Source organism: Hippoglossus stenolepis, chromosome 20 (assembly GCF_022539355.2).
Source record: "Hippoglossus stenolepis isolate QCI-W04-F060 chromosome 20, HSTE1.2, whole genome shotgun sequence".
NCBI classification, from domain to species: domain Eukaryota; kingdom Metazoa; phylum Chordata; class Actinopteri; order Pleuronectiformes; family Pleuronectidae; genus Hippoglossus; species Hippoglossus stenolepis.
The window spans coordinates 20,719,169-20,746,418 of record NC_061502.1 but is presented as its reverse complement, the minus strand read 5'-3'; the positions used below and the strand labels follow the sequence as shown (position 1 = coordinate 20,746,418).

Sequence of the window (27,250 nt, the reverse complement as noted above, 5' to 3'; positions counted from 1 at the left end):
GTGTGTGTGTGTGTGTTGTGTGTGTGTGTGTGTGTGTGTGAGAGTGTGTGTGACTGTGTGTGTGTGTGTGTGTGTGTGTGTGTGTGACTGTGTGTGTGTGTGTGTGTGACTGTGTGTGTGTGTGTGACTGTGTGTACTGTGTGTGTGACAGTGTGTGTGTGTGTGTGTGTGACTGTGTGTGTGTGTGTAAGACTGTGTGTGTGAGAGTGTGTGTGTGTGTGACTGTGTGTGTGTGTGTGTGTGTGTGTGACTGTGTGTGTGTGTGTGTGATGTGTGTGTGTGTGTGACTGTGTGTGTGTGTGTGTGTGTGTGTGTGTGTGTGTGTACCAGGTCCTGGACGTGCTCTGGTCCTTGTTGGGGAAACAGGGCAGGTGCCTGGTCACAGTGGGTCGACTCTCGGGCCAGCGATATGGAAGAGGATTCTCCTCTGGACAGTTTTCTGTCGGTAGAGGAACCAGAAGTTACCTCAGAGTTTTGGATAAATGATGAAATATAATTATAATATAATGTTTTTAATTTAGTTTATAGTTCATGTTTGTGTTTCCATATCAAAGCCTGTTGAAATGAGCTGAGGTCAGAATCTTGTTCAGACTCAACAGGATTCATTACAGATCAAAAGCATTTTATTATAAACGTGTCCAGAGCAACAGCTTCTTCTCTCACTGTTAAACTCTGTTCTTCCACCTACATGAACCTGAACGATTCCTCACCAATTAATTGAACGTCCTCGGAGGCGTGTTTGATCTGCAGCCCAGCAGCAGCCATGGGTCCCTCTCTGCTGCTCAGCCGGGCGGAGACAGCAGCTTCACCCAGACTCTCGTTAGCGATGAAATAATAAACCAGCAGAGCCTGACACGAGTAACTGGACACACAACAAACCTGAGCTGGACTATTTATACATATATACATATATACATATATAGTAGTAAAAACAATAATATGTAATATGTTTGTGCGATTTGTGTATTGCACATCTATACAAATACATGTATGTTTATGTATGAATTATCACATGTATATATACACAATATTTATTTATAATTCTTAAATTGTATGTGCATATGTTTCCTGTATGTATTATGGGTGTTTGGGCTGAAAGAGGAAAAAACAGAATCTGAGTCACATCTGAGGAACATTAAACACAAGACGTGTTTACCTGGTCGGGTTTCCTCCGCTCGCTGCCCCCTGCTGGACTCTGCAGAGACGTGAGAGACACGTCATTAAAGTACTGAAGCCACAACGTGAAGAAAATGATTGAAATAGATTTGAACGTCTAAAGTCTGTTACGATAAAAAAGCTCCTTCATGCTCTTGTTTGTCTTTAGCTGGTGAAAGATGTTGAATTACCGGACGTTATCCACGGAGACGGAGTGGGTCCAGTTCTGAAACGTCTGATTGAGCTGAAAGAAGAAAACAAATCTGATCAATCACTAAAACAACAAGCAGGAGCTGAGGAAACACGCCACCATCACGCTACTGACACGTGTACAGAGAACATACATGTTCAGACACATTGATTCAAGCTCAACACAAATACCATCAGATTCTGAATTTATCAAAGTCGAGCATTAGAGTGACAGTAGAGTGTCAGTAGAGTGACAGCAGAGTAACAGCAGAGTAACAGTAGAGTGTCAGTAGAGTGACGGCAGAGTGACAGCAGAGTAACAGCAGAGTAACAGTAGAGTGTCAGTAGAGTAACAGCAGAGTAACAGCAGAGTAACAGTAGAGTGACAGCAGTGACAGCAGAGTGACAGCAGAGTGACAGCAGAGTAACAGCAGAGTGACAGCAGTGACAGCAGAGTGACAGTAGAGTGACAGTAGAGTGACAGTAGAGTGACAGCAGAGTGACAGCAGTGACAGCAGAGTGACAGTAGAGTGTCAGCAGAGTGACAGTAGAGTGTCAGCAGAGTGACAGTAGAGTGACAGCAGAGTGACAGTAGAGTGACAAAGTGACAGTAGAGTAACAGCAGAGTAACAGCATAGTGACAGTAGAGTGACAGCAGAGTGACAGCAGAGTGACAGCAGAGTGACAGTAGAGTGACAGTAGAGTAACAGCAGAGTAACAGCAGAGTGACAGCAGAGTGACAGTAGAGTGACAGCAGAGTGACAGTAGAGTGACAGTAGAGTGACAGTAGAGTGACAGCAGAGTAACAGCATAGTGACAGTAGAGTGACAGCATAGTGACAGTAGAGTGACAGCAGAATGACAGCAGAGTGACAGCAGAGTGACAGTAGAGTGACAGTAGAGTGACAGTAGAGTGACAGCAGAGTGACAGCAGAGTGACAGCAGAGTGACAGTAGAGTGACAGCAGAGTGACAGTAGAGTGACAGTGACAGTAGAGTGTCAGTAGAGCAGAAAGTGAGAGTGACAGTAGAGTAACAGTAGAGTAACAGCAGAGTGACAGCAGAGTGACAGTAGAGTGACAGTAGAGTGACAGTAGAGTGACAGTAGAGTGACAGTAGAGTAACAGAGTGACAGCAGAGTGACAGCAGAGTGACAGAAGTTAATAGTGAGATATACAGAGTGACAGCAGAGTGACAGCAGAGTTACAGTGAGAGCATTCAGAGTGACAGTAGAGTAACAGCAGAGTGACAGTAGAGTGACAGTAGAGTAACAGCAGAGTGACAGTAGAGTGACAGTAGAGCAGAGTGACAGTAGAGTGACAGAGTAACAGTAGAGTGACAGTAGAGTGACAGCAGAGTGACAGTAGAGTGACAGCAGAGTGACAGTAGAGTGACAGTAGAGTGACAGCAGAGTGACAGTAGAGTGACAGCAGAGTGACAGTAGAGTGACAGCAGATGAATGTTAGCGTGACAGTAGAGTGACAGTAGAGTGACAGTAAGACAGCACAGAGTGACAGCGTAGTGACAGAGTGACAGAGTGACAGCAGAGGTAGAGTGCAGAGTGACAGTAGAGTGACAGTAGAGTGACAGCAGAGTGACAGTAGAGTGACAGTAGAGTGCAGAGCTGCAGAACTATGCTGGACTCGACTCACCCAGAGAACCACAGCTTGCTTCACGTCATTTGGGTTCGAGGCCGAGCCGCCGTCCTCCACCACAAACTGAATCCGGTAGAACAACTCCTCTGGAGACCAAGAGAGAGAAATTGTTTGACACAGATAACGGAGCTTTGTATTTCACTACTCCTCTACAGGCCTGTGTCACATGGCAGGAGAGGAGTCGACAATCTGATTCAGTAGAAACCAGTTTTACTGAATGTTCTCAGTCAATAGAATCATTTTACATGTCGGGAACCAAACGAAACATCTTTCTGCTGCAGCTGTTTATCGACTTAGAAAATATCAGAAGAAAATAAAAATATGGTGCTGACATGTATTTTAATTGGAGTCTATTTAGTTATTTAGTGTTTATGTAGATTTTTGGGAATAAAAGATATGTTTTAAAGTGAAGGAATATGAACTCATTATTGGACACTACACACGTGTTAAATTACAAACTTATTATTACCTATGAACTATTCCCTTCAAATATTAATTTTCTGTGTTTAAACTGTCTGAGCCAGAGCAAACCATCATTATATATATTTATAATAAATTATTATATATCGGACAACAGGACAGATAATTAATAACAAACAGAAGAATAATTTGTTCTTAATTTTAACATAACCCAACTGTGTATTTAATGTTTGTTGTTTTAACATTAACTTCTTTTATTCTCTGTATTATCTCAGTTTTCTTACTTTAGAATAAAACACTTGGTGATGTGCCATTGGTCAGATATTTGAATACCAGATGATCCTGTCCTCAACACGTTTTTAAAAGACCCAATAAATCATCTTTAATAAGTCTTGATTATTAAAGATGTGAGTTTTCTCCTCTGGAGTAAGTGCTCAGCTCTCCTGCTATGCCTGACATTGGCCACTAGGTGTCACTACAGTACCTAAAAATACTTAGTAAACGCTAAAGAGCAGTTGAGACGTGGAGCTGCATCCATCACTTCTGGTGGAGACGCTGCAGGCCGCACACCGTCACACTTCATGTCAGTCAAGGTGTTGATCAGTGAGCGAGCAGCAGGACGTCTCCACCGAGAAGCCGAACGGATCCAACCCCGACAGAAAGAACAGATTGTAAATGAAAAGAAAAGGAGGAACATGAGGTAATGTAATGATGGACAGATAAAAGAGAAGTAATACAGGTAAAGAAAAAGAAAACAGTAAGAATAGAACATTACAATCTTTTTATCTACAAGTACCAGGTCAGTTCTACAGTCTGACTGAGAAGTTAATATCCGACAGAATCATCACAAACCAATCAGAAGCCTCCGATACCTGAGGGATCAAACCATCCACCTGATTGACAGCCCAAAGAGAGAAGAGTCTAAAGCAGCTACATCGACCCGACCACCTCCACGAGTAATTTAATCCTGTATTCAGTCTTAAAATCCTGTTTTCATTGAGCTGCACATTTCCACAGCGTCCTTTTGTTTTTAACACATATGGCCAGAAATATGTGGACACTTGAAAGTTACATGTTTATGTGACGGTTGAACATCTGGTTCCAAATCCATGGACGTTGCTCTGATGCTGTGACAGCCCCGACTCTGAGGGGAAACTCAGAAGATTTGATCTCCCGGCGGCTCAAGGTTTTAAGACTTAATACAAGTTGCTACTGTTGATTTTTTAAATTCTCTAAGTCTACGTTTTTTGTTACTGCATGACATACTGTTCCCCGATGACAGTCCACACAGACATGTAAAATGAAAGCGTTGTTTACATTGGCATGGCAACGAGGGTTTGGCAGTTAAATCCACAGTTGGAGATCTGTGGGTCGGATGAACTGTGGCCTTCTTGAGGCCGCCGCTGAAAGTCGAAGGAGAAGAGTTCTTTGTGATCATAATGGCGTCCGCAGGTAAAGTAGGGGAAAGGTGGACACTGTCGTTTGCGGCCTCATTCACAGATGCTCCTGAGCTCTGACTCCCGCTGTGATTCGACACGCTTGGACCTGAGTTCAAACTCGTCTTTGAAAAGGTAGAATTTGACTTTGTGCCTCCATTCACACCGAGATGTGGCGATGGTTTGTTGCCTGTCACGTTCCGCTGAGACGCCTCCATGTTTCCATTTTCTATCAAAGCTGTAGCGTTTCTAGCCTTTGTGTTGTTTGTCATTTCATCGGGCACCAAGGCTTTGAGTGTTGTAACAGTCGCAGTATTTGACTTGGAGATGTATTCTAAGCCCGTCGTGTTTGCAGTGTGGCTGCCACTCACAGGAGGTGGGAGCTCTGCAAGCCCAGAAATGAAGCCTCGATCTGGGGCATCGATAGAGGAGCCTGTGGGGGATCTGGTGGCTGCGGTAGAAGAGGAGGCATTAAGGCCAGAGGTCTGCAGGAGAATATTTGGAGCAGCAGTGGGAAGTCTTAACGGTGCAAAGCTTGTCTGATAACTGGGCTCAGAAGTGGGGCGGGAGGATGTTATTTTCATTTCAACAGGAAATGATTGAGTGTCCAGAGCAGCATCTGGATTAGGACTTTGGTTAGGTTGAAGGTCTGTTGGAGCATTCAACATTACATCCTGAGTAACACTGTGACTGGTGTTCACTGCTGAAGACAGACCCACAGCTGAGGCACGCTCCTCTGCAATGTGGATTTTTGGAACAACACCTGCAGGGTCAAATAAGGTAGAGAGATGTGTCCCAGCTGTACTTAGATTATTGGACGCCTCGAGGGAGGACACTGTGCCGTCGACAAACTTGGAAGAATCCAAAGTTTGTGAGTTGTTTGTGAGCTCTGCCAAAAACTCATCTGTGTCTCGCAGCTCAGCTGAAACAAGGCTGAATTTCAATTTATCATCAGGGGACGTGGAAGCTCGGCCAGGAGGAAGTGATTGGCTCGCTGTGATAACCTGTGACTCTGCTGAACGGCTAATAGGACATGTGGTGGAGGTGTGGGGGAACTGTATATGGTTGTCCAGGGGGGACTGAGTGGGCGACAAGGAGCCAATCTCTGCCTCCGCCATGCTGGACAGTGCTGGCAATGGCACCCAGCTGGGGAGGGGATGAGTGGAAGATGGTGTAATGACAGACGTGAGAGGAAGGGAGTGGGGGATGGAAGAATAGATAGGGTAGATGTGAAGAGAGAAAAAGGGAGGCGTGAGGGTTGCTGCGAGAGAAAGTGAAGGCCTAATAGAGGGTAAAAGAAGACGGGGGGTAAAGGAAATGAAGTGGGATGTTTGCTGCTGCAGCTCAGAGACATCAACATGTGTATCTTGTTTGCTCTGCTCAGGCCTCTCACTCAGCTCTGGTTTCTCACTTGCATCTGAAGCCCTGTTCCTATGTGCCTGAGCTCCTGAGTGTGTGAGCACTGAACCATGTGTGGGGATCAGACGGCCGAGGTGCTCCGAGGGGTGAATGTCATCCCGCCCTGAGGCGTACAGGGGGGTGGCTGTGCCAGGTTGTGTAGTCCGGCTGCTGCGGAGAGTCTGGGTAGGTGCTATGACAAGAGGGATCGACAAAGGGGGAGTGGGGTGATTCGATCCATCAGTATAGTGGGTGAGTGCCTGTGAGTTAGTGGGAGCACCAGAGGCTGTGTTGGTGTTCACCTGGTCATCAGTGTGGGAGACAGTTGGCCGCAGACTCCACTGTGACCCAGATGAAGACGTCAGAGCCGACATGAGAGAGTTTTCAAACTCGGAGTCAGGGGAGGGTGAGGAAGAAGACGCTGCAGTGTCCTCCCCCACAGCCCATCCTGTCCCTCCAGCAACTTGCATCACTGTGGCAGCAGGAAACGTTTCTGGAGACGGAGCGAGCAGCAGGTTGTCAAGGCGATGGAACAGGGAACTCAAAGTTGAAAGGAAGGGAATTGAAGATTGGGAAGAAGTGGCAGACAAAGAAGCAGAGAGAAATGGTTCCCTTCTATCAATATTGTCCTGGAGCAGCACCAGGGTGCATTCAAAGGCCCGACCTCCATCTGTTGACTTGGATTCAAAGCCAATGTCCGTCTGATTCAGCAGATCTGGCTCCTCTGGGAGGGTCAAAACGCTCTGATCAGAGCGAACCGACTTACTGACCACTGAAGAATTGAACTGGGGGTCAAACGACTCCAACTGAGGCCGAGCTGGAAGCATTCGAGGGGGTAAATCTGGTGTGAGTGTCACAGAACTGGCTGCCAGATTCTCCACAGATAATCTGGAGGGAGTTGGATTAATTTGACTAGAGGAGAAAATCCCAATCGAATGGACTAATGGACCTGACTGAACATCAGAGAGCTCTGCAGAACCCGACCTCTCAGCAGAGAGTGGTTGGTATTCAGGGAGCAGCGCACCATCGACGACCGACATCTGAGATTCAGAGAGAAGAGGAAGTGACAACAAGGATTTGGTGTCAACTGTTGTCACAAGAAAGTCCCTTTGAAGGTTTGGGGACAGAGACAGAGATGACAACAAAGACGGCTGAAAGTTCCCACCAACTCCATCTGACTCTGGAACGTGAGCAGATTCAACAACAGCGTCTGTTTCTGAAGGTTTTCCCTCAACCTGCCCGAGAGGGGAGGATGGGAAGAAGGGAGGCTGCTGAGGAGCAGCTGAGGGAGGAGGGGGCCAGAGGGGAGGAGAGGACGAGAAAGAAGTGAAGGAGTCAGAGGATAGAGTTTGTAAAATAACAGGCATGGGGGAGACAGACGATGAACCAGGAAGAGTGATGGCATGAGAGGAGGTGAGGGGAGTAGACGCCGACAGAGGAGGAAGAGACGGGGAAGGGAGGTGAAGAGCTACGTCGAGAGGAGACACTAAAGAGTTAGAAAGAGAAGATTTTGGAAGAACAGGAGTAGGAGAGGAGAAGAGTGAAGGTCCATGGAGAGTGAAGTGCACTGACGAATGTATGTGTGTGAATATACCTGCACTCGTATATAAATTGTTAATCTGCCGACTTTTGGCTGCTACAAGTTTCACATCAATTCCAGCCATGTTTGTTTCACTGTCCAGGGGGTTTAAAGAAAGTGAGGAATAGGATTTCTGTGTTGCGTCCTCCTCCTGCGACTCTAAGGAAGAAAAGATCTGCTGGGGGAAAACGTCTGAGGGCAAAGCAGAGGACGGCAGAGACGGTGTCGGCTGTATCAATACAGAGGGAGAAAGGGAGGGAATGAAGAGAGATGGCGATGGTTGGAAAGCCAGTTGTTGAGGGGAAGAGTTTGAGAATGGACTTTCATCTGGACGCCGTCCACTCGAACTAGTGCTGCTTGAAACCCTGTGGTTAGTTTGAGCTCCTGTAAAAGTCTGAGAGACCGTCACTGTAGGAGTTTGGGACCCGCTGATGAATGAGAATCCATCTTGTGAGCCGGCCCGAGGAGGCTCCCCTCCGGCTGTGGAGCCACTCGGTAGGTGGTCCGAGTCGTCAGAGCGGTTCAGCAAATGTTCGCTTCCTCTGAGGGAAGTAGCGAAGGGCTGTGTGACAGGAGGAAGAAGTTCACCATGTTTGAATTTGGCGTCAGAGCCGAAAAAGGTCGGCGCGACAGTGGCCGGCTCTTCCAAGGAGTAGGCTATGTCGAATTCATACAAACTGAAGGCACCATCTTCACCTGTGAGATCAGACAAATCATAAACAAACGGGTCCGTTCCTGATGCATATTCATAAGCCAGCGGTTCCAGAGAATCTGTGTGGTCATCCATAGCAACCGTTGTGTTTCGTGGTGACGTCTGGGGCACTGCCGGTTTGTTCTTTCTGTTGCTAAGTGCAGATGATGAGGAAAGCAACGAGGATGATGAGGAAGATTTGTTTGTGTCCGAGGCCTCCTCTCTACGCTGCCATGCGGGCGACTCCTGACTAGGGGCTAATGACGATGACACTCCAGATTCTGGGTCGAGTTTTGAGTCTTCAGTGTTTGCAGGAAAGTTTGGTCGTGATGTAGGTTGACTTGATGCATGTGGGTGACCAGTTGTATTCGTCACATATCCAATACGTGTTGCGTTTCTCAACCCAGGAGCAAGTGTGTATCTGTGTCCATTTGTTTGTGTAGTATACGTGGGCCTGGTCGTGGATTTGACTGGTGGTACAGCAGGTTTCGTGATGTGAACCACATGTGGACTAGGTGTCGCTCTGGCGGCAGCTGCATGTCTTCCTCCTGTTGGCCTCTTCCTTCCCTGCCAGACCAGAGGGGTGGAGATGAACCCCAGGGAGGTCTTGGAGCTACGATGGCGTGGGGGCCGAGGGAAGAAGGATGACGGTCGAGGGTAAGTCGATTCACGTGGAGCTGGGTGACCGAGAGCTGGAGGATGATGTGCTGCATGTCGGGGGCCAGGGGCTTGGGAACTGGACTGACTGGATGCAAGGGACATATGATGAGAAGCTCCTCCAGCGGCAGGTAAACCAAAAACATGCCTCAGTCTCCTGTGGTGAGCTGCTGCACCGGCGGCCAACGGCGTGGACTGGGAGGTAAAGGTTTCAGGCTTCTGAGGAGTAATGACGGCAGCATCAGGAGCAGCCGGAGCAGAAGAAGCTTTGGTGTTCACAGGAGTCTCCTTCGCTGTGAGCAGGACACGGCACATAGAACCAAGCCATCGTGAAGAAAAAGCAGGTTACAGATAACAAATAAAAGTCATAAAATGTTCTCAATCAAAAACAATGCACACAACAGATCTTTATTTGAGAAAATCACAACTACTGTTAGTATAAGAAATGATTGATTTGATGATGATTTTTCTTTGATTATCAGAGAAAAGATTCAGGACTGAGAAGATGTCTGACAGAATAAATGTGAAACAATCTAAGATCGTATAAAAGTTCTATGTGAGATGTGTATGAGTAGGTTAGGTTGTTTAATGGAATCAAATGAAAGAACCATAAGAGGGGAAGCAGCTACTCCAGGGACCGTAGACAATCATGGAACAAGGACAACTTAAATAAATCACAAAACATCAAGGAACAAGCAACAGTTTAGTAAAAGTATAAAACAAGACTGATTCATTTCTAATGAGAAATCAAAAGAATGACAAGAAGTAAATACATCACTCAGACAGCAGGAGGCGATTATAACAGCTATGTTAGTGGCTGGTTAGTCGTTAATAAGGCGAAATTCACTTAATGCATTTTAGCTTTAAAAACATCACCGTTGCCATGGTTACACCATTTATAGGCATAAAATCTGATCATGCATGATTTCATATTCTTGTAAGTTTATCATAGATACAAGTTGTTTCAAACACCGACACCTGGTTCATTAATGAAGAAGACTAAGCAATAAAGAATCAGGTGTTAAATATCCACAATCATCATTGGAGTTTCATATTCATACGATCAAAGGTCCAGTCGTACAAATTATCTCTTAATCAGTTTAAGATATAAACTTTATTTGATTTCCCAGCTTCTTAATTACCTCAGGTTGTTTACTCAGTTATAAATGTTTGATCCAGAGACTGTAATTAAAGATGGACGACGCGTCTCCACTTCCTCAGATTGGAATGTTGTGTGTTTATATATCAGCAAATAACTAATTCAAACCAAACGGTTTTTTCCACGAGTTGTTGACGTCATCGGTTATAAACCAATTCACACAATTTACAATCAGGTCTTAACAGAAGCTTTTAATGTGAACTTGTCAACTTGTCAAAAAGTCTTCACTGTCAAATTTACAGAAGATTGTATGATTAATGTTTAAATGATGAATCCGTCTGTCACCTGATCTTTTATTTTTGCTCTTCCTTATCATCATATCAAGATGTTGTTTAAACTCTAAACACATGAACACAACATGTTGTTTACAGCCTCCATGTTTTTAACACATTCTGACTTTAAATCACATGAACAACTGAAGTCAAAAGACAACTAAGGAAATGAGACCTTCAGAGGAACACGTGAAGTTCACCTTCTAACCCTAACCCAATCCACCAACATGGAGGAGGTGATAATGTGTACGACAGCCAGCCACCAGAGGGCGACACAGATGATTTGGCTTCACTTTTGGGGCGTTGTCATGTCGTCCATCTTTATTTTCAGTCTGTGGTCAGAACCCAGATAAAAACTACCTTTGAGTGTTAGCGATGCTGTTGCTCTTACCAGGCGCTGTGGGGTTAGTAGCTGGGATGTTAGTGGGAGCAGATGAAACAGTTGTTGTGCTGCTGGTTGTCTGTTGAGCTACAGAAGAAATAAACAATCCCAGATGTCATGTCAGCGTAAAAGACACATGCTGCAGGTACGATATAAACCAAACTGAGAGCAGGTCACATTCAACACCTGAAGTTAAACGTAAAATCAACCTTAAAATAAAAGTGTATGGTCACTGTTGTATCTCACCAGATGAGCTAGCTTCTCTGTCGCTAGCCTCAGTCAGAATACAGACGGATGGATGCTAGCTGTGTCTTTTCTCTAAATACAAGTGAGTTTGATTTCTAGATATAAAAATGATTTTTAAGGTTCAGCAACAGGACAAATAGAGAAGCTTGATTTCAGTGTTAGCTGTTGACATTAGCGACGGTTAGCTACCTAACATGTGCTTGGTAACATGTGAAGCCTGGTTAGTGGAGGAGATGCAGAGGTGATGGGGACTGATTAGCACAATACGTGGGAATGTCAGTAACACAAAACACTGATGGGACAAGCTCGTAGCTCGAGTGGCTACAGAACCACCATCGAAAGAGACTTGTGTCCGAACTGAGTTTCCCAAGCAGCTGATTGGAGTCGCTTTGGTTTTTATTGTTTCTGTTTTTACAGACTCAGTTAAACAACCAATGAGAAGCTACTTCCTGTGAATAAATGGAGGAATCTCAGTCTGTGTGTTTTGATTTTTGTATTTTCTTGACAAATGCTAATCTGATAATTCACTGTCAACTATTTTTAAGGGTCCCTCTCTGGTGCGGGGCTAGCTGGTTAGCATGCTAACTTCAGCACTAAAAAAGAACGTGATAGAAGTAGAAGCAAAACAAGAGGCAACGTTTATTTGATGTTGAACGTTTCTGGGACATTGGTTATTCAACTTGACCCAAATCGGTCGAGGCAGACGGACGCTAACGTTGAGTTTCTTACTGTTAGAGAGTTTTTCTCTCCAGTCGTCAGAGGTCCTGACCGCACTACGTAAAGAGCCTTGAGATCATGTATGACGTGATATGACGCTACACAAATGTTATAGTTCCGGATGAACTTTCAGAGTTTAGATGATTCCCTGATGCGTCATGGGTTTTGGGGGTGGAGTCTGCAGTGGGCGGGGTCTAATGTTACCTGCCTGCTCTGATTGGATCAGTGAACCCACTGATTACTTTTAAAAATATGTGAAAACAATGTAATTTTCTTCCCTGAATCCAACACAGTTCAGGAGGAGGGGAAACATTTGGTAGTTTTTCTGAATTGATTCAGTTTTTTGCATTAAAATGTCTGGTGGAAATCAACCAAGCAGCAAAGCAGAGCCTTACCAGAGGAGGAGGAGCTGGCTGTGCTGGTAGTGGCGGTGCTGATGGTTAGAGACAAGCTAGTGGCAGGGATGGTGGGTGAGGATGGAGTGATGGGAGGGAGGACTGGAGATGGACAAATGAAAAGAATGCAGCAGAACGAGAGGGACCACAGCTGGAACATGAAGTTGCCTGATGCAGGTCAGAGACGCTCAGATATTTCTCAGCAGTAATTAGTGTTCACATCAATGTGTTTAGAAAGAATCACACTGAGTTAGAATATGTCAAATATTCATAAATCTAATTCATTCACCACTGTAACTCTTCAGAAAGACACAGTCAGAGATGAATTCAGTAATGATGAACTCACTTTTAATTACTACAATCATCCATATCTATAATCATCCATCCATGTCTGTACGTGTGTCAGTTGTCCTGAGTGGAACACAATCATGTGTCAGTTGATCAGAAGCTGACTCGTCTCTCAGGTAGATATTTAATCACAGAGTGAACAAATAATAATTAAGCATTTTACTTAATGACTTACTTTACTTGATACTTAATTAAAATAGCTCTGAATGACTTTTCATTGGTTTTTCAAAGGTTATGGCTGAATATCAAATGTATTCTGATCTTTATGAGAGAAGCCTATTTCACATTAAGGATAATTGTTTTGGGTAATGGACTGTAACTGTATGACTTATATATACATATCTATATATATCTATATAAAAAGATATATATCTTCTATATCAGAAGGCAAAAGAGAAAAAGAACAAGACTAAAACGAGCTTCTGTCAAAAATCAAGGATCAAAAATGAACAGCAAAGTCAGTGAACATCAGATATGAGCTGTAAGTGGGTTCAGGAGGAGTGAGGAGATATGAGAGGAAGGAGGGATAGCGAACAGGAGGATATGAGGAGGAGGAGGAGGCAGCAGGAGGAGGTGGTATCAGAGATATAAGGAGGATATGAGGAGGAGGTGGTATAAGAGATAAAGGAGGATATGAGGAGGAGGCAGCAGGAGGAGGTGGTAACAGAGATATAGGAGGACATAAGGAGGAGGCATCAGGAGGAGGTGGAGGGCAGGGTTGCTTACCGTGGGTGCTGGCATTAGTAGCATGGATGGTGTTAGTGGAGTCAGTGGAGGAGGTGGCAGGAGAGGAAGCAGCTGGTCGTAGTGACAAGAGGAGGAGAAAGATGCACAGGATGATGAACAGCTGTGAAGCTGCATCACGTCTTCTTTACTGAACAAACTTTAAAGAGAAGATGTTTCTGTTCTTCTCTGGTTTTTAGTGAATGTAAAGAAATACATAATAATAAGTTGTGTTAACTAGGATCTCCGACCGGTGGTTGTTTACCTGCAGCTCAGTCCACACACACACTCATTAGGTCAATGTGACCTGAAGGGGTCTGAAGGTTTCATGTTCACGAGCCCAACTCTGGTTTGTGAAGACATCAGTTCCTCTGAGTCCAAATCAACCTTTGTACCAAATTTCAAGAGGCAGGAGATTTCTGCTGCAACTTTGTTGGTCTGTTGACCTGTTGGTCTTTTGGTCTGTTGGTCTGTTGACCTGTTGACCGGTTGGTCTTATGCTCTGTTTACCCATTGGTCTGTTGGCTTGTTGGTCTTTTGGTCTGTTGGTCTGTTGACCTGTTGGTCTTTTGGTCTGTTGGCTTGTTGGTCTGTTGACCTGTTGGTCTTTTGGTCTGTTGGCTTGTTGGTCTGTTGACCCATTGGTCTGTTGGCCTGCTGCAGTAATTTATAGTCTGTGAACTGAGCTGAATCTGGCTCGACTCTGTTCCTCTCATGAGTCCCACAGAAACTGACCTGTAGAAATCTTTCCCTCGAGGCTCAGGATAGTGTGAGAACTGATATTTGGGAAACAGGGGTTAGGTCACATGGTCAGTTGGACCCCAGCTACTGTTCAAGGTCAAATGACCTCCAGGTTTCTTTCTATTCTCCACGACTGGTGCTAAGACAGTTTTCCAGATTTAATGGTTTTGGCTTGACGGTCAGAACAGCAGCATAAAAACACAGGCTCATCATGTACGTTCCTCTCAGGACACAGAAGGTTAACTTCAGGAAAATGTCCTAATCAGATCACGTCTGAGGACAAACTTTCCCCCAGAGAGCAGCAGACGGTACATTCTTAGTAAAATAAAATATTTCTGCAGCTTTTTCCTTATTATGAAGAATATAGGAGCAGAGTGTCCTTTCAGGAATCTTCTCTTTTCTATTTTCTCCTCTCCCCTTTTCTCTTCTCAAGCCTCATGCAGAAGCCAACGTCCCAAATTAAAGATCTGAACTCTGTCTCCGATAGACACAACAAAAACTTCTCTTCTTTTTCATTTTCCATGCGTGGCTCTATGCACCTTGCACACATCTATGATTTTATGCACATTTGAAAAAAAACTAATTGGGAAAAAGCAGCGAATCTACAGGAAAAATAAGTTGTGACAAAGAACCGTGAAATCAGACTGTGAATAAATACTCACGTACATGAATCATGTGACTTGAGAAGGATTCGATATTTTCTGACACAAAACACAATCGTCTGAACTTTAAATCTTTTCTTCTGAGTCTGTAAAACTTCTGAACATTTAATTCTCCCATTTCTCTTTGAGTCTATTGTTCCCTCTGGTCTGATCTCTCCACTGTTTCTTCTTCTCTGCCTCCGTCCTCTTCTCAGTCCCGACTCTTCTTTCCTTCCCTCATCTCATTCTCTTTTCAAACCAACACCTTCAATTTTACACGTTCAGAACAGTCGGACAGTATTTGGGAGGCTTGAATATTTTGAGGGATCGTGGGAACGTGGAGGTTCTGCGAAGCGAACCCAGGTACGATGGAGGTTAGACATTTCTCCCTAACAAGACATCCAGAAGCCATTTCAGGAGTGAAGCAGCCTGAGGGGGTTCAGGGAAACTTTGGGGCACTGGGACTTGAAGGTATTTTAACGAGGTGCACTGAGCAGAGGCTGACAGCACAAGCCAGCATCCTGTGAGGCCAGATGGAAAGTGTGTGGAAGTGATGCTGCCAAGGTTGAGAGTTTGATTTCCGCTGGATTCACCTGCATTAAATATGTATGTGGTCATGGAGGAATAAAATAGTCCTGGCAGTAGGTTGAGGGTTCCACACCCTGAGCACTTCAGTAGGTAATATGAACAGTTTATTACCCAGCCGGGTCGTCGGTGACAAGATGACGAGATTGTGATTCTCACACAGATTCACAAACATCATCATGGAGGTAAAAGAGCATGTATATAAAGATGATCAGTGACTGTATATAAAGATGATCAGTGACTGTATATAAAGAGGATCAGTGACTGTATATAAAGAGGATCAGTGACTGTATATAAAGATGATCAGTGACTGTATATAAAGATGATCAGTGACTGTATATAAATATGATCAGTGACTGTATATAAAGATGATCAGTTTCCTGGTCATCCATCTTCATTTATATTCAAAGGGATGAAATAAAATCCACTTATTGTTACTTACGAAGGAAAAGGAGGAGAAACTGTGACTCACATTGTGTTTGTATAGTTGGTCAGTAATAGTTTGATCAGCTGATATCAGCCTCCATGTTGTTTTTACCAGCAGCAGTGAGGTCAGAGGTCAGAGTGGAGGCTTGATTTTCCTACCTGGGCAGCCCAGTCCCGGGGAGTCACAGCTGGTGGGGAGCGGTGTGGTTCCAGGGGGGGAGACACCTTTGAGGAGGATTCAAAACAGATCAGTTCATTTATTACAATCATCAGGGAGCATGTTTTTAATTATAAGTTAACAAAAGAGCTGTTAAATATTTAAATCTAGTTTTACTCTACTTGGATGCCTCTGGGTTTATAAATCATTGCTGTTGCTATGGTAACAGGGTCTGTTTGAATGTGAGCGCAGAGTTCAAGTCCTGCTCTCAAACTGAAAGATTAAAGTCTTTCAGTTTGAGAGGAAGAAGAACTCAGTGTATCTCAGTCGCTCACTGTCACAGCTCGTAGTTATAGGAAGTGAAATCATCCAGAGAGCTTCCTGATTGGACGCAGAATGAGCAGGAAGGCCCCCTGCTGTTTAAAGACCAGAGAAACATGGCGGCTCTGGAACACGTCACATTTACAGGCTCCTCCTTTGATTTGCCCTCAATGAGTTTCTTCTCCTACATTTTCTTTGTAGCAGCAGATCATCAACGATCAAAACCCTGAATATTCAACATAACTGCATGTTTTTAAACCAAAGAGTTTCAGTGGACTGACGAGTCAGCGTTTCTTCTCGAGCTCACAGCTCAGAACTTCAAAAGTCAAACCTTTTAAAACAAAGTGTCTCCAGGATTTTGTCCAAACAGACAAAGGAGCTGGTGACTGTGTTTTATTGGACGCAGTAAAAGAAGAAGAGACAAAGTGTCGGCAGCAGCAGGGTCAGCTGTGTAACCTCCATTAGAAGGAAAATGTTTCAACTTCAGCTCCACAAACGTCCACGTCAAGAGACACGTGCACTGAACCTCGTCTGTGCACGTGACTTTCATGTCTTTTTGTCCAAATGTGACTTTGGGCCTTATATGGAGTCTTTTCTACGCAGTAAAAACCAACTGTTAAAAACGTTGTTAATCGTTAAGTTAAAAATCAAACACACTCGATGTGTGTTGAAAGAAACTTCAACAGACGACACAAGATTTAAAAAACCTCCAAGAGTTATTTTACATTCAGTTAAAAGACAACACAGGACACAGCAGTGTGTTAGCAGCACTCACCACTAGTTGGCGCAGCAGTAGTTAAGTTAAAGCAATGAGGGGAGCAGACTGTGAAGAGAAGATTAGTGGAAACAAAGAATCACAGAAACGAAGCATTCAGTTAATAAAAGATACGACATGAGGAGGAAATGAATTACACAACGCATCACAACCACGGATCTCATTCACACACTGGTTTCTTCTGAATCACAGCAGATTGTAGAGTGAGAAACGTGTGTCTCTGTGTGTGTGTCTGTGTGTGTCTGTGTGTGTTTCTGTGTGTGTGTGTGTCTGTGTGAGAGAGAGAGAGACTCAGGAAACTAAGTGCAGAATCATGCATTTCTTGAAAACCACTGCAAATCTCTGAGGCATACAAGCATTTGGCCTCACTCACACACACACACACACACACACACACACACACACACACACACACACACACACACACACACACACACACACACACACACACACACACTCTCTAGTGGGTACAGTTTTCGATTTGCACTGAAAACGCTGTCTTACCACAGCTTTTAAATAAGAAGTTCTACTAAACAACACACACAATGTACTCTCACACTTTTTTTAATGGTTAATGCTAAAATACAGTGAGAACAACTTTGTTTCAGGTTTTAAATGTGTGTGTGTGTGTGTGTGTGTGTGTGTGTTAATGCACGTGTCCTGCTGTTGGACTGATTGTTACTCACTACAGCTGAGCGTGGCGTCGGTGTGGGCCAGGGCGGAGGGGATGGTCCAGTGGCTGTTGTCCCAGTCGACCACGTTTCCCACCGTGTCGCAGGTCAGCGCCTGCAGCTGCTGCTCCGTCATGGCGTAGTCCCACAGCCGCAGGTTGTAGATGTACCCGTCAAAACTGTGCTGCCCTGAACACAAGCACATTCATCCACACGCCGTTACAGGAGGTTAAACTGTTGTGTCACGGTTACACACCAACTCCGAGGTTTCATCATTAGAGTTGAACCAGAGATGAACCGGATCACACAAATTGGTTTTCTCCTTTTTAATGCTGCTGCTTGTGAATCGAACTCAACCACTGACGTCCTGAAACAGACGTGGAAGCGATCGTAGAATTTCTCAGCTCCTGGATCAGAAGATGAAATTCAATCTTCTCAGGATGAACCCAATGTTTAAAGAAGTGAGAGGAAACAAATCATCCTCACGGCTCCATTTGATCTGCTTCTGCCAATCATCAGAACCAACAGAATAAAACAGATCATACTCTGTGTGATCATACTCTCTACCAGTCTGTGCATAATGACTTTTATCAGATGACGGACTTGGTGTGCAAAGACCTTGACTTTGTTGATTCTTCAGAACTTTCTGTGACTCATGACTAAGTTGACTGAGATCAACCCAGACTCACCTCCTAACCGGAACTGTCCCCCGGCCGGCACAGAGTGACCACTGGAGGAGGGACAGGTCTTGGTTAAGTAGTTTCCGTTGAAGTAAACCGCCACCAAGCCGGTCGATGAGGTCCAGACCACGCAGAAAGACTCCATGGAGGAGGTGAAGTCGGAGGAGGAGAGGACGGAGTTGATGGAGCAGGACACTCCGTCGACGATCATCTTCATGCCGGCCTGACTGGAGCCCAGACTCAGCCCCACGTTACTGCTGCTGTCAAAGTAGGTGAAGAGCCACTCTTTCTGTTCGGGAGCCGAGAGAAGAGCGTCACAGTTCAAACTCAAGAGCTCAGTTTACCAGCTTTTATCATTTAAACACCTTCAGTCTGGTCAGAACACGACGTCCACCCCGATGGGTCCTCACGTCAAAACTAAAACCCACCTTGACGTCACCCGTTGGTTTGTGAGCTGCTGATCTGAAGCCTCACTTTGACATTGTGTGACCACATTTAGTCTACGGACTTTTTTATAAACAGTTTATGAACCAGACAAGCGTTTGGCTCCGTATCAGATACACACCGACACACGTCACATGACCGGTCACGTGATGTCAACAGGAAGTAGATTATCTACTCTGCAGTTGGTTGCTTAGTCCCAGAAAATTCTACGAACTTCAGTCTTTAAACTTGTTGGTAAACTTAATGTCTCAAAACTTTCTTCAACTCAACAAGGACAAAAATGAAATTCTGATAGCAGCACAAAGACGGTAGATTCTATATTATATATATAATCATCTTATATCTTAAGCACAGTGAGCATGTCAGAAACCTATCGATTCAAAGCTTAACTTCCAGCATCACATCAACACTATCACGAAGAAATCATCTCCGGTCTGACTCAGAGGAATTGGTCCATTTATCTCCAGCAGATTAGATCGCTGCTCTTCATGCAGAGGCAGGTCCACCTCTGCAGCCAGAGTCCGAACCAGGACCACGGAAACTTACACCTGTCCTCAGACCACTGGTGTCCTGCACTGGTGTGGCTAACATGCTAACTGGCTACGGCTCAATCTGACCTCAGTGAACATTTGTCATTTCAGGATTTACTGACTTTACAAACTTCCTGAGCCTTCATCAGCACTTCCTGTTTTACGGGTTGGTGTGATACCTGTTTCTGGATGTTGCGTTCCACCTCAAAGCACAGCGTCAGGTGACTGAGCGCCGGCAACGACAGAGAGCTGGCGACCATGGTGACCTGGCCGTGGCCCCCGGATATCTTGACCTTCTGGTTCCTCAGAGCAACGGCAACTAGAGAGGAGAGATGGAAGAAGAGAGGAAAAGAGGAGTAGAGGGACAGGAAGGAAGAGGAGAAAAGAAATAGATTCAGAAAATAAACTCAAAAAGAAAAGGAAAAGTTAAGGAGGAAAGAAAGAGAGAAATCATTTAAAAAAAGAAGAAGAGGATTCAAAGAAGAAAATGAAGTGAGAAACCGAGAGGAGAGAAAGTTAATGAGGAGAGAAGATACAAAAGACACAAATCTCTAGTTATTTGTTTATAAACTTGATTATTACCTCATATTATAATTTAAATAGCTTTTATAAAAAAAACATGTGAATAAACATTAGAGCTTTAACATCCAATCATGAAACAATATGAACCAATCAGAGGTTTCTTCTCTTTGAAGCTTTTCCTCCAGAGAACGACTCGAGAAAAAACATCACACACACATTCAAATACACAACTCACGTTCATGAGGCAACACACACAATCACCAAAACACCAGAACCAGGAACCAATGTCAGACCGGCAACGTCTTCATTTGGTTTATGAGCTACACAACAAGCTAACACACGCACACACACACACGCACACGCACACACACACACACACACAACATCAACTTGGAAACACGAGGAGGTTCCAGATCTTTTGGTGATGAGGGCCGACGCCGGTGTGGATGAGCTGTAAACAACAACACTGATCTTTCCACAGCAGAGTTTATACGTCATGTCCGGCCTCCTGCTGCTCTACAGGCTCCGCCCCTGCTGCTCTACAGGCTCCGCCCTCGCTCTACAGGCTCCGCCCTCGCCTGATGTTCCCACATGTTCCTGTTTGAACGAGTCGGACCCGACAACCTGCTGCTGCTGCTTCACAAACACTAACTACAGGAAATGTACAGACATGTTTTACAGAGTTCATGTGTGATCTAATGATTGAAGTGGTCATGAGTCGTTTTGCTCGGTTTGGGCTCCACCTCCTCCTGAAACACCAGCTGCTCTGTGACTCAGCCGCTCGTGAACTTAACAACAGTTGGATTTGATCTGTTGCTGTAATAAGAATATTGATCATTGGAGCTTTAGAGTTTTTAAATGGATCAAATCCCTTTGATCTTTTGAAGCATTTAGAACCCCTGTGAGATCTGAGATTCTATAAAAAGATAAAAGAGTTATTTATATTATTCTTACTGCTCCAAATCTCAACAGGTAATAGAATCCATCAGATTCCCGGTGAGAGCTGATAACAGTGTAAACAGATCCTGGACCTACCGTGTCGGAAGCTAACACTGAACCCCTTCTTCTGCACGCTGAAGTCGGAGTTGAAGGACAGTTCCATCACGTTCCCCGTCGAGTTCAGCGTCAGCCCGTTAGCTGTCAGGCCGCAGAACTTTACGTCGGTGTTTCCCGTGTTCACCACAACTTGGTCATAGATGCAGCCGGGCGCCTCCTCCATTTCAAAGTCCAGGAAGGAGAGCTGGATGATGAAGCCGGCGGGGGCCTGCATGATCCACTTACAGGCCTGTGAATTGGGGTATTTCTGGGGGTAGCAGGGCGACGTGATTCCCCCCTGGGCCTCAGTCAGGTTCAGGTTACAGTTTGTGGAGCTGCAGCCCAACACTGGAGGTGATGGTAGGACGACACATTCATGAACTTTCAGAAAGAAACAACCTCTACTGACGCTGTCAAAGAAGTGTAATATCACTCAGGGGGCAGGATGCTAGTAGACGAGGATTAAAGGGAACAGGACGAAGGAAGACACGAGGATAGGGGCCACAAATAGGGTAGGAGACAAGAAAAGGGTGAAAGACCTACGACCAATAGGAGTCAGGAGGACAGTCGGAATGTGGGACAAAATCAGTTGAGTCGGCAATAAAGAGCATCGCTGTCGATTTCTCCAGATCAAGGAGTCGAGGAGTCAAGGAGTCAAGGAGTCAAGGAGGACAGAGGATGAAGAGGACGAAGAGGACGAAGAAGTTTTCAAGAAGGTTACAAGATTCAAGGGTCAAAACCAAAGATCAGAGAAGATTGTGATCGCAGCCACGAGTCAAAACAAAGACAAGACGGGACAAGTCGTGCAGTTAGAAAAAGGTTTAGATCAATCAATCAATCAATCAATCAATCAATCAATCAATCAGTGAGTGCAAACTGATTGAATTAGACAGAATTAAGTGGAAAATGTTCCCACAGAGCGTTAAACCATCTAACACATTCCCACTTTGAAGGTTTAGGTTTGACGACTGTAGAAGAAGAAACCACACACATGCAGAATCATGTTGATTTGGAAAAAGATTCATCCGTCTCTGATTCTCTGAAACTGAAGCTGTGAGAAACATTCAAACATATTTACATTCGCTGTGTGGAAGGTTCAGATTCTGTCACTGTGACGAATCACGAGATTCATCAACGCAACAACTGAAGAATGAAGCAGATCTTTCTCAAAGTGTCACAAACACGTGATCGGAGACGCTGACCCGACGCCAGCGATCGACTCACGTCCGTTCATCAATTCTCACTGTAAAGATGGAAACGTGTTCGATTTCATCACTTTCAACAACAGCTGGGAAGACGAGCCGTCCCTCACAAAGCAGAAATAATAAGACGAGAGCTGAAATGGAAAGTGGAAAGAATGGTTGGTCTCTTGCTCGGGCCAACAATGGCCTCCGTTGATCTCAGGCTCGGCCCTCGCCGCCGCCAAAACCACAGCCAACGCACTGGAAACGTTTCAAACATCAGTGTGTGTGTGTGTGTGTGTGTGTGTGTGTGTGTGTGTGTGTGTGTGTGTGTGTGTGTGTGTGTGTGTGTGTGTGTGTGTGTTAACCCTTACTGACTGGTGTCACTTTCGTCAGCAACATCTTTCTTCATATTCACCCACGTCAGCACATTGACTGAACGCCCGCTGCCTTGCTCATGGACGTGTAAACAAAAAGCAAGTGACTGAAACTTGGACCATTTTTCATTTGATTTTATCTATGAAGTAATTTGAGAAATCTCAGTCTGTATGTATGTAAATCGCATTTCTTAAAAAAACTTTCATCTAGTCGACTTTCCACTTGTCGTGTGTTGTTCATTTAGATTTGAACGTGTCTTCTTCTAGGTCCTCAGATGTGATTGGGTTAAACCTCAGGTCGAAATCAACAAAGATCATTTTAATAATCTGATTATGTTGATTTCATCAGACTGAGACGCAGGAACTGATCTCTCTTCTCTAGCAATACGTCTTCAAAGTAAAAGCATGTTTGATTTTTTGAACAGTAATAAACTGTAATAAAGAAAATTCAGTTTCATCTGATTAAAACCGTTGAAATCTTCAGTGCAGATAAACCAGGTAGGATGAACACAGAGTGTTTGAGGACGACTCAGTAATGACAAGGAATAATTCTGAAGTATCAACACATGACAAGAGAACACAACGTTACAAACACTCGGGGACTGAACTCGTTATTTAATAACAGCAGTTGGTTGTTGACCCTTAAAGCTCAGTGGCTTCCTGCTTCGTTTGAGTGTTGGTTTTGTACCTCCTCAGTACACACACACACACACACACACACACACACACACACACACACACACACACACACACACACACACACACACACACACACACACACACACACACACACACACACACACACACACACACACACACACTGGAGTGTTCCACCTCTCTCTTGGGGGGTGTTGACTTCTCTCGATCCACTCCTCCATCTCTGCTGATCCACTTCAGCTTGTAGAGTAGCTTTGGTTCAGTGTGTGTGTGTGTGTGTGTGTGTGTGTGTGTGTGTGTGTGTGTGTGTGTGTGTGTGTTTAGCAGTCACACAATCCGTCTCCTAAAGAGCCTGAACGCAGCTTCTCAAGTTTCTGCAGCACAACCTCACGTTTGTCTTCATGCTCTCGTTGGTTCTCTGGAAGCTTCGAACCTTTGACCTGACGGATCAACAGAAACACGTGACCAGCGGCTGCTCCGGACGAGACGAGGACGAGGACGAGGACGAGGACGAGGACGAGGACGATGTTTGTCACGAACTGTGCAGAGCTTCATTGATTGGCTGTCGTGTTAACGGAGGATTGCCATTACCCATAATGCAACGCAGCTGCATAACGAAGCAGCTGATGCAGCTGAGGTCTGATCTCCAGTGAAACCATCACAAGATGGAGATGCAGGTTTGTGACGTCAAAACGTTTAAGGTTCGACTGATGAGCTTTGACCTTTGACCTTCCTGTAAAGGTTAATGAATTCTGCCGTTAAGTCTGAAAAGAAACCGTGTGTTTCAAACTGACACGTTTCCATTTCTTCTTTTACCTCCACTAGAGGGCGCACAATCCTCCACTTTGACATTTCATTCCCAAACTCAGTCACTCCTCCATTGTTGAAATGTCTTCCTTGTGTTCACCTCCTCACACCTCCTCACAGCTCCTAACTCCTCCTCACAGCTCCTAACTCCTCCTCACACCTCCTCACGTGTCCTCACACCTCCTAACTCCTCCTCACACCTCCTAACTCCTCCTCACATGTCCTCACACCTCCTAACTCCTCCTCACACCTCCTCACGTGTCCTCACACCTCCTAACTCCTCCTCACACCTCCTAACTCCTCCTCACAGCTCCTCACATGTCCTCACACCTCCTAAATCCTCCTCACACCTCCTTACACATCCTCACACCTCCTCACACCTCCTGCTGTGGAGGACACGCTGCTGGTTCCTGACAGAATCAACCTCCTGCTGCCTTTGAGCAACACAGAGAAACAGCAAATCAACGCTTTGTAATTCAAACTGTTTCATTTGATCGTTTCTGCTCTGCATAGAAATCTGAGAGTTAAATCTGATTCTGATCACAGTTACATCCACTACGTGTGAGAGCAGAAGGTTCTGGATTGTGAAGAAGGTTCTGGATTCTGAAGAAGATGATTCTGGATTCACCTGATTTAAACTGCTGCACCAGAAATACTGAGTTTAACCAGTTATTTATTCACTGACGTAGCACAGCAGTTACTTGGTGAGGTGCCATGCAGCTGACACTGCTCTAACCGTTTTGTTATTGTGTAATTGTTGTTAATTGTTGTACATTTAATTTAGATTCCTTATTCATTAAGAAGAAATAGAAGATGAAGACATTTTCTCATTGGTCGTCACCAGAGTCGGTTCAACCACATTGATTATATTTGACTTTTGCTACATCTAAGATGTTATGTAGCTGTTCTCCACTAGGTGGCACTGCAGTCACCTCCATCAGTCTATAATGCGGCTGTAGCTGGTGGAGAAGATTCACACCTCACATGTCTCCTGATAACACCTGGCAGGTGGGGAGCCAATCAGAGAGCGGCATCACAGCAGGGAGGAAGAGGTGGATGCAAATGTGACTGTTCTGATAACGACGAGGGGGAAATAACAGGAGAGGAAGGTTCGTGAGATGAGAGCTAAAACAAAGGGCTGTCGTCATGGAGACAGAGACGACCTGTCACTCACTGCAGAAGGTCATGTGATCAATATCAGGTGTGAAAGGTTCTCGGCCCCGGTCCAGACCAACTCACCAAAGATCAGCTCGACCAAAAGAGGTGTGATGAAGAAAAGTCACTGTGCTGCTGGAGGAGAAGAGATCCAACTCTCTGCTGCTGCTTCGTTGTGCGTCGGTGTGAAACCCTGAGCCCCCCCGCTGTGTGTCAATAACACGCGATTAACTATTTACCCAGCCTCATTTCTATCCAGCCATCTAAACCTGCAAGTGTCTGAGCAACACACACACACACACACACACACAGACAGACACACACACACACACACAACACACACACACACACACACACACAGACACACAGACACACACACACAGACACAGACACACACACACACACACACACAGAACACAGACACACAGACACACACACAGACACACACACACACACACACACACACACACACAGACACAGACACACACACACACACACACAGACACACACAGACACACACACACACACACACAACACAGACACACACACACAGACACACAGACACACACAGACACACACGTGTGCGGTTTCTGTTACACACAGACACACACGTGTGTGTGTCTGTGTGTAACAGAAACCGTGATGCTCTCCAAAGACCATGTTTGTTAATCTTGTAACATCACAGCCTTCACCTCCTCACTCAGTAATTTCAGTCACCGAGGAGTATTCATGAAACTCAATTAGCATTTCAAATATGAATTTTGAGCCACGTTGTTATTTGAATCCTCAGGATCAACGAGTTTAAAATATTCACTCTGCACTTTCAGGCTTTTCATTACTTTGAGTCCTCAGAACAAAACTGACAAAGTGGACATGAATAAAAACATGAATCCACAGAAGTGCTGACTCAGTTGTGTAATAGTTGTGTTAATGTGTTTCTACTGAAGGACGGTTCAGCCTCTTCCACTAATGGCAGGTTTGTCTTCAGCAGTAAACACCTGAGTCTTTATTCACGTCTGACAAGGACTCGTTCACACCTGGTTCGTTTCAGACCTTCAGAGTGAACGGTTCCTCAGACCAACACACCAACATGTAGTCAAATACATGGTAACATCATGATGGTACCACCAGCAGCATCAGTACTACAGGACTACACTACTACACTACTCCACAGTACTTTACAGTACTACAGTACTCCACAGTACTACACTACTCCACGTACTACAGTACTCCGCAGTACTACAGTACTCCACAGTACTACACTACCCCACAGTACTTTACAGTACTACAGCAATCCACAGTACTCCACAGTACTCCACATTACTCAACAGTACTCCAGTACTCCACAGTACTACAATACTCCACAGTACTCCCCAGTACTCCAGTACTCCACAGTACTACAGTACTCCACAGTACTCCCCAGTACTACAGTACTCCACAGTACTCAACAGTACTACAGTACTCCACACTAGTTCAAATGCAGCAAGTGAACGTCCTCGTGGTTCAAACATTTGATCGTCGGAGGTGAAGCTGCAGCAACAGGGCTGCAGATGAATTAGTCAAAATATATTTGTGAACATCTTGGGACGTCTGACACTCAGCGAGTCTCAGGGAGCTGCTGGTATTTTCACTGTGAGTCAAGGAGCTTTGTGATAATTCAGCTGAAACAGTATTCAGCAACTAAAAATACCTTCTCCGCCTTTTCCAGACACTAATCCTGTAGATTATTTGGCTTCCATCAACCTGCCCTTCTCTGTTTTCACCCCTCTGTCCTTTCTAGCATTCTTTTACTCGCATTCCTCTCTCCTCCCTCATTCATGACTCTCTCCTTCAGCCCTTTGTTGTCATCTCTCCACTGCTTTCTTTCTCAATCCTTCATTCCCTTGCTTTGCTTCCTGCTTTCTACCGGCTGATTGCAGTTTTATCTCCACACGGGACACAAAGGAAACAGCCTCCTGTCGTTGATGAAATTGTCAGAATGTCTTTGTGGTCAAGCAGCAGAGAAGAAATCAGATCCAGGCTTTGTGAAAATTAAACCTACATATCAGAAGATCTTTTTTTTGTTGTTGAGCAATTTATATAAATCCTCTGAGCATATATTAAGAATAGAATATAGAAATATAGA

At 44.8% G+C, this 27,250-nt stretch overlaps 1 protein-coding gene across 3 annotated transcripts in view; it reads right to left on the bottom strand.

Annotated features, from left to right (window-relative positions):
- Nucleotides 1-27,250, bottom strand: part of adgrg6 (adhesion G protein-coupled receptor G6) — a 51,762-nt gene that overhangs the window by 18,365 nt on the left and 6,147 nt on the right. For 2 of the 3 annotated variants that reach the window (XM_035143671.2, XM_035143672.2), the window contains exons 3-12: nucleotides 20,949-21,296; nucleotides 19,571-19,710; nucleotides 18,427-18,706; nucleotides 17,753-17,926; nucleotides 15,973-16,038; nucleotides 2,995-3,083; nucleotides 1,347-1,399; nucleotides 1,157-1,195; nucleotides 711-862; nucleotides 328-439 (exon numbers count right to left, since the gene is read on the bottom strand). In XM_035143671.2, coding sequence (XP_034999562.2) covers nucleotides 328-439; nucleotides 711-862; nucleotides 1,157-1,195; nucleotides 1,347-1,399; nucleotides 2,995-3,083; nucleotides 15,973-16,038; nucleotides 17,753-17,926; nucleotides 18,427-18,706; nucleotides 19,571-19,710; nucleotides 20,949-21,296 — 1,453 coding nt within the window. The remainder of the gene's footprint in view (nucleotides 1-327; nucleotides 440-710; nucleotides 863-1,156; nucleotides 1,196-1,346; nucleotides 1,400-2,994; nucleotides 3,084-15,972; nucleotides 16,039-17,752; nucleotides 17,927-18,426; nucleotides 18,707-19,570; nucleotides 19,711-20,948; nucleotides 21,297-27,250) is intronic. The other variant, XM_047337998.1, reaches the window with a different exon arrangement.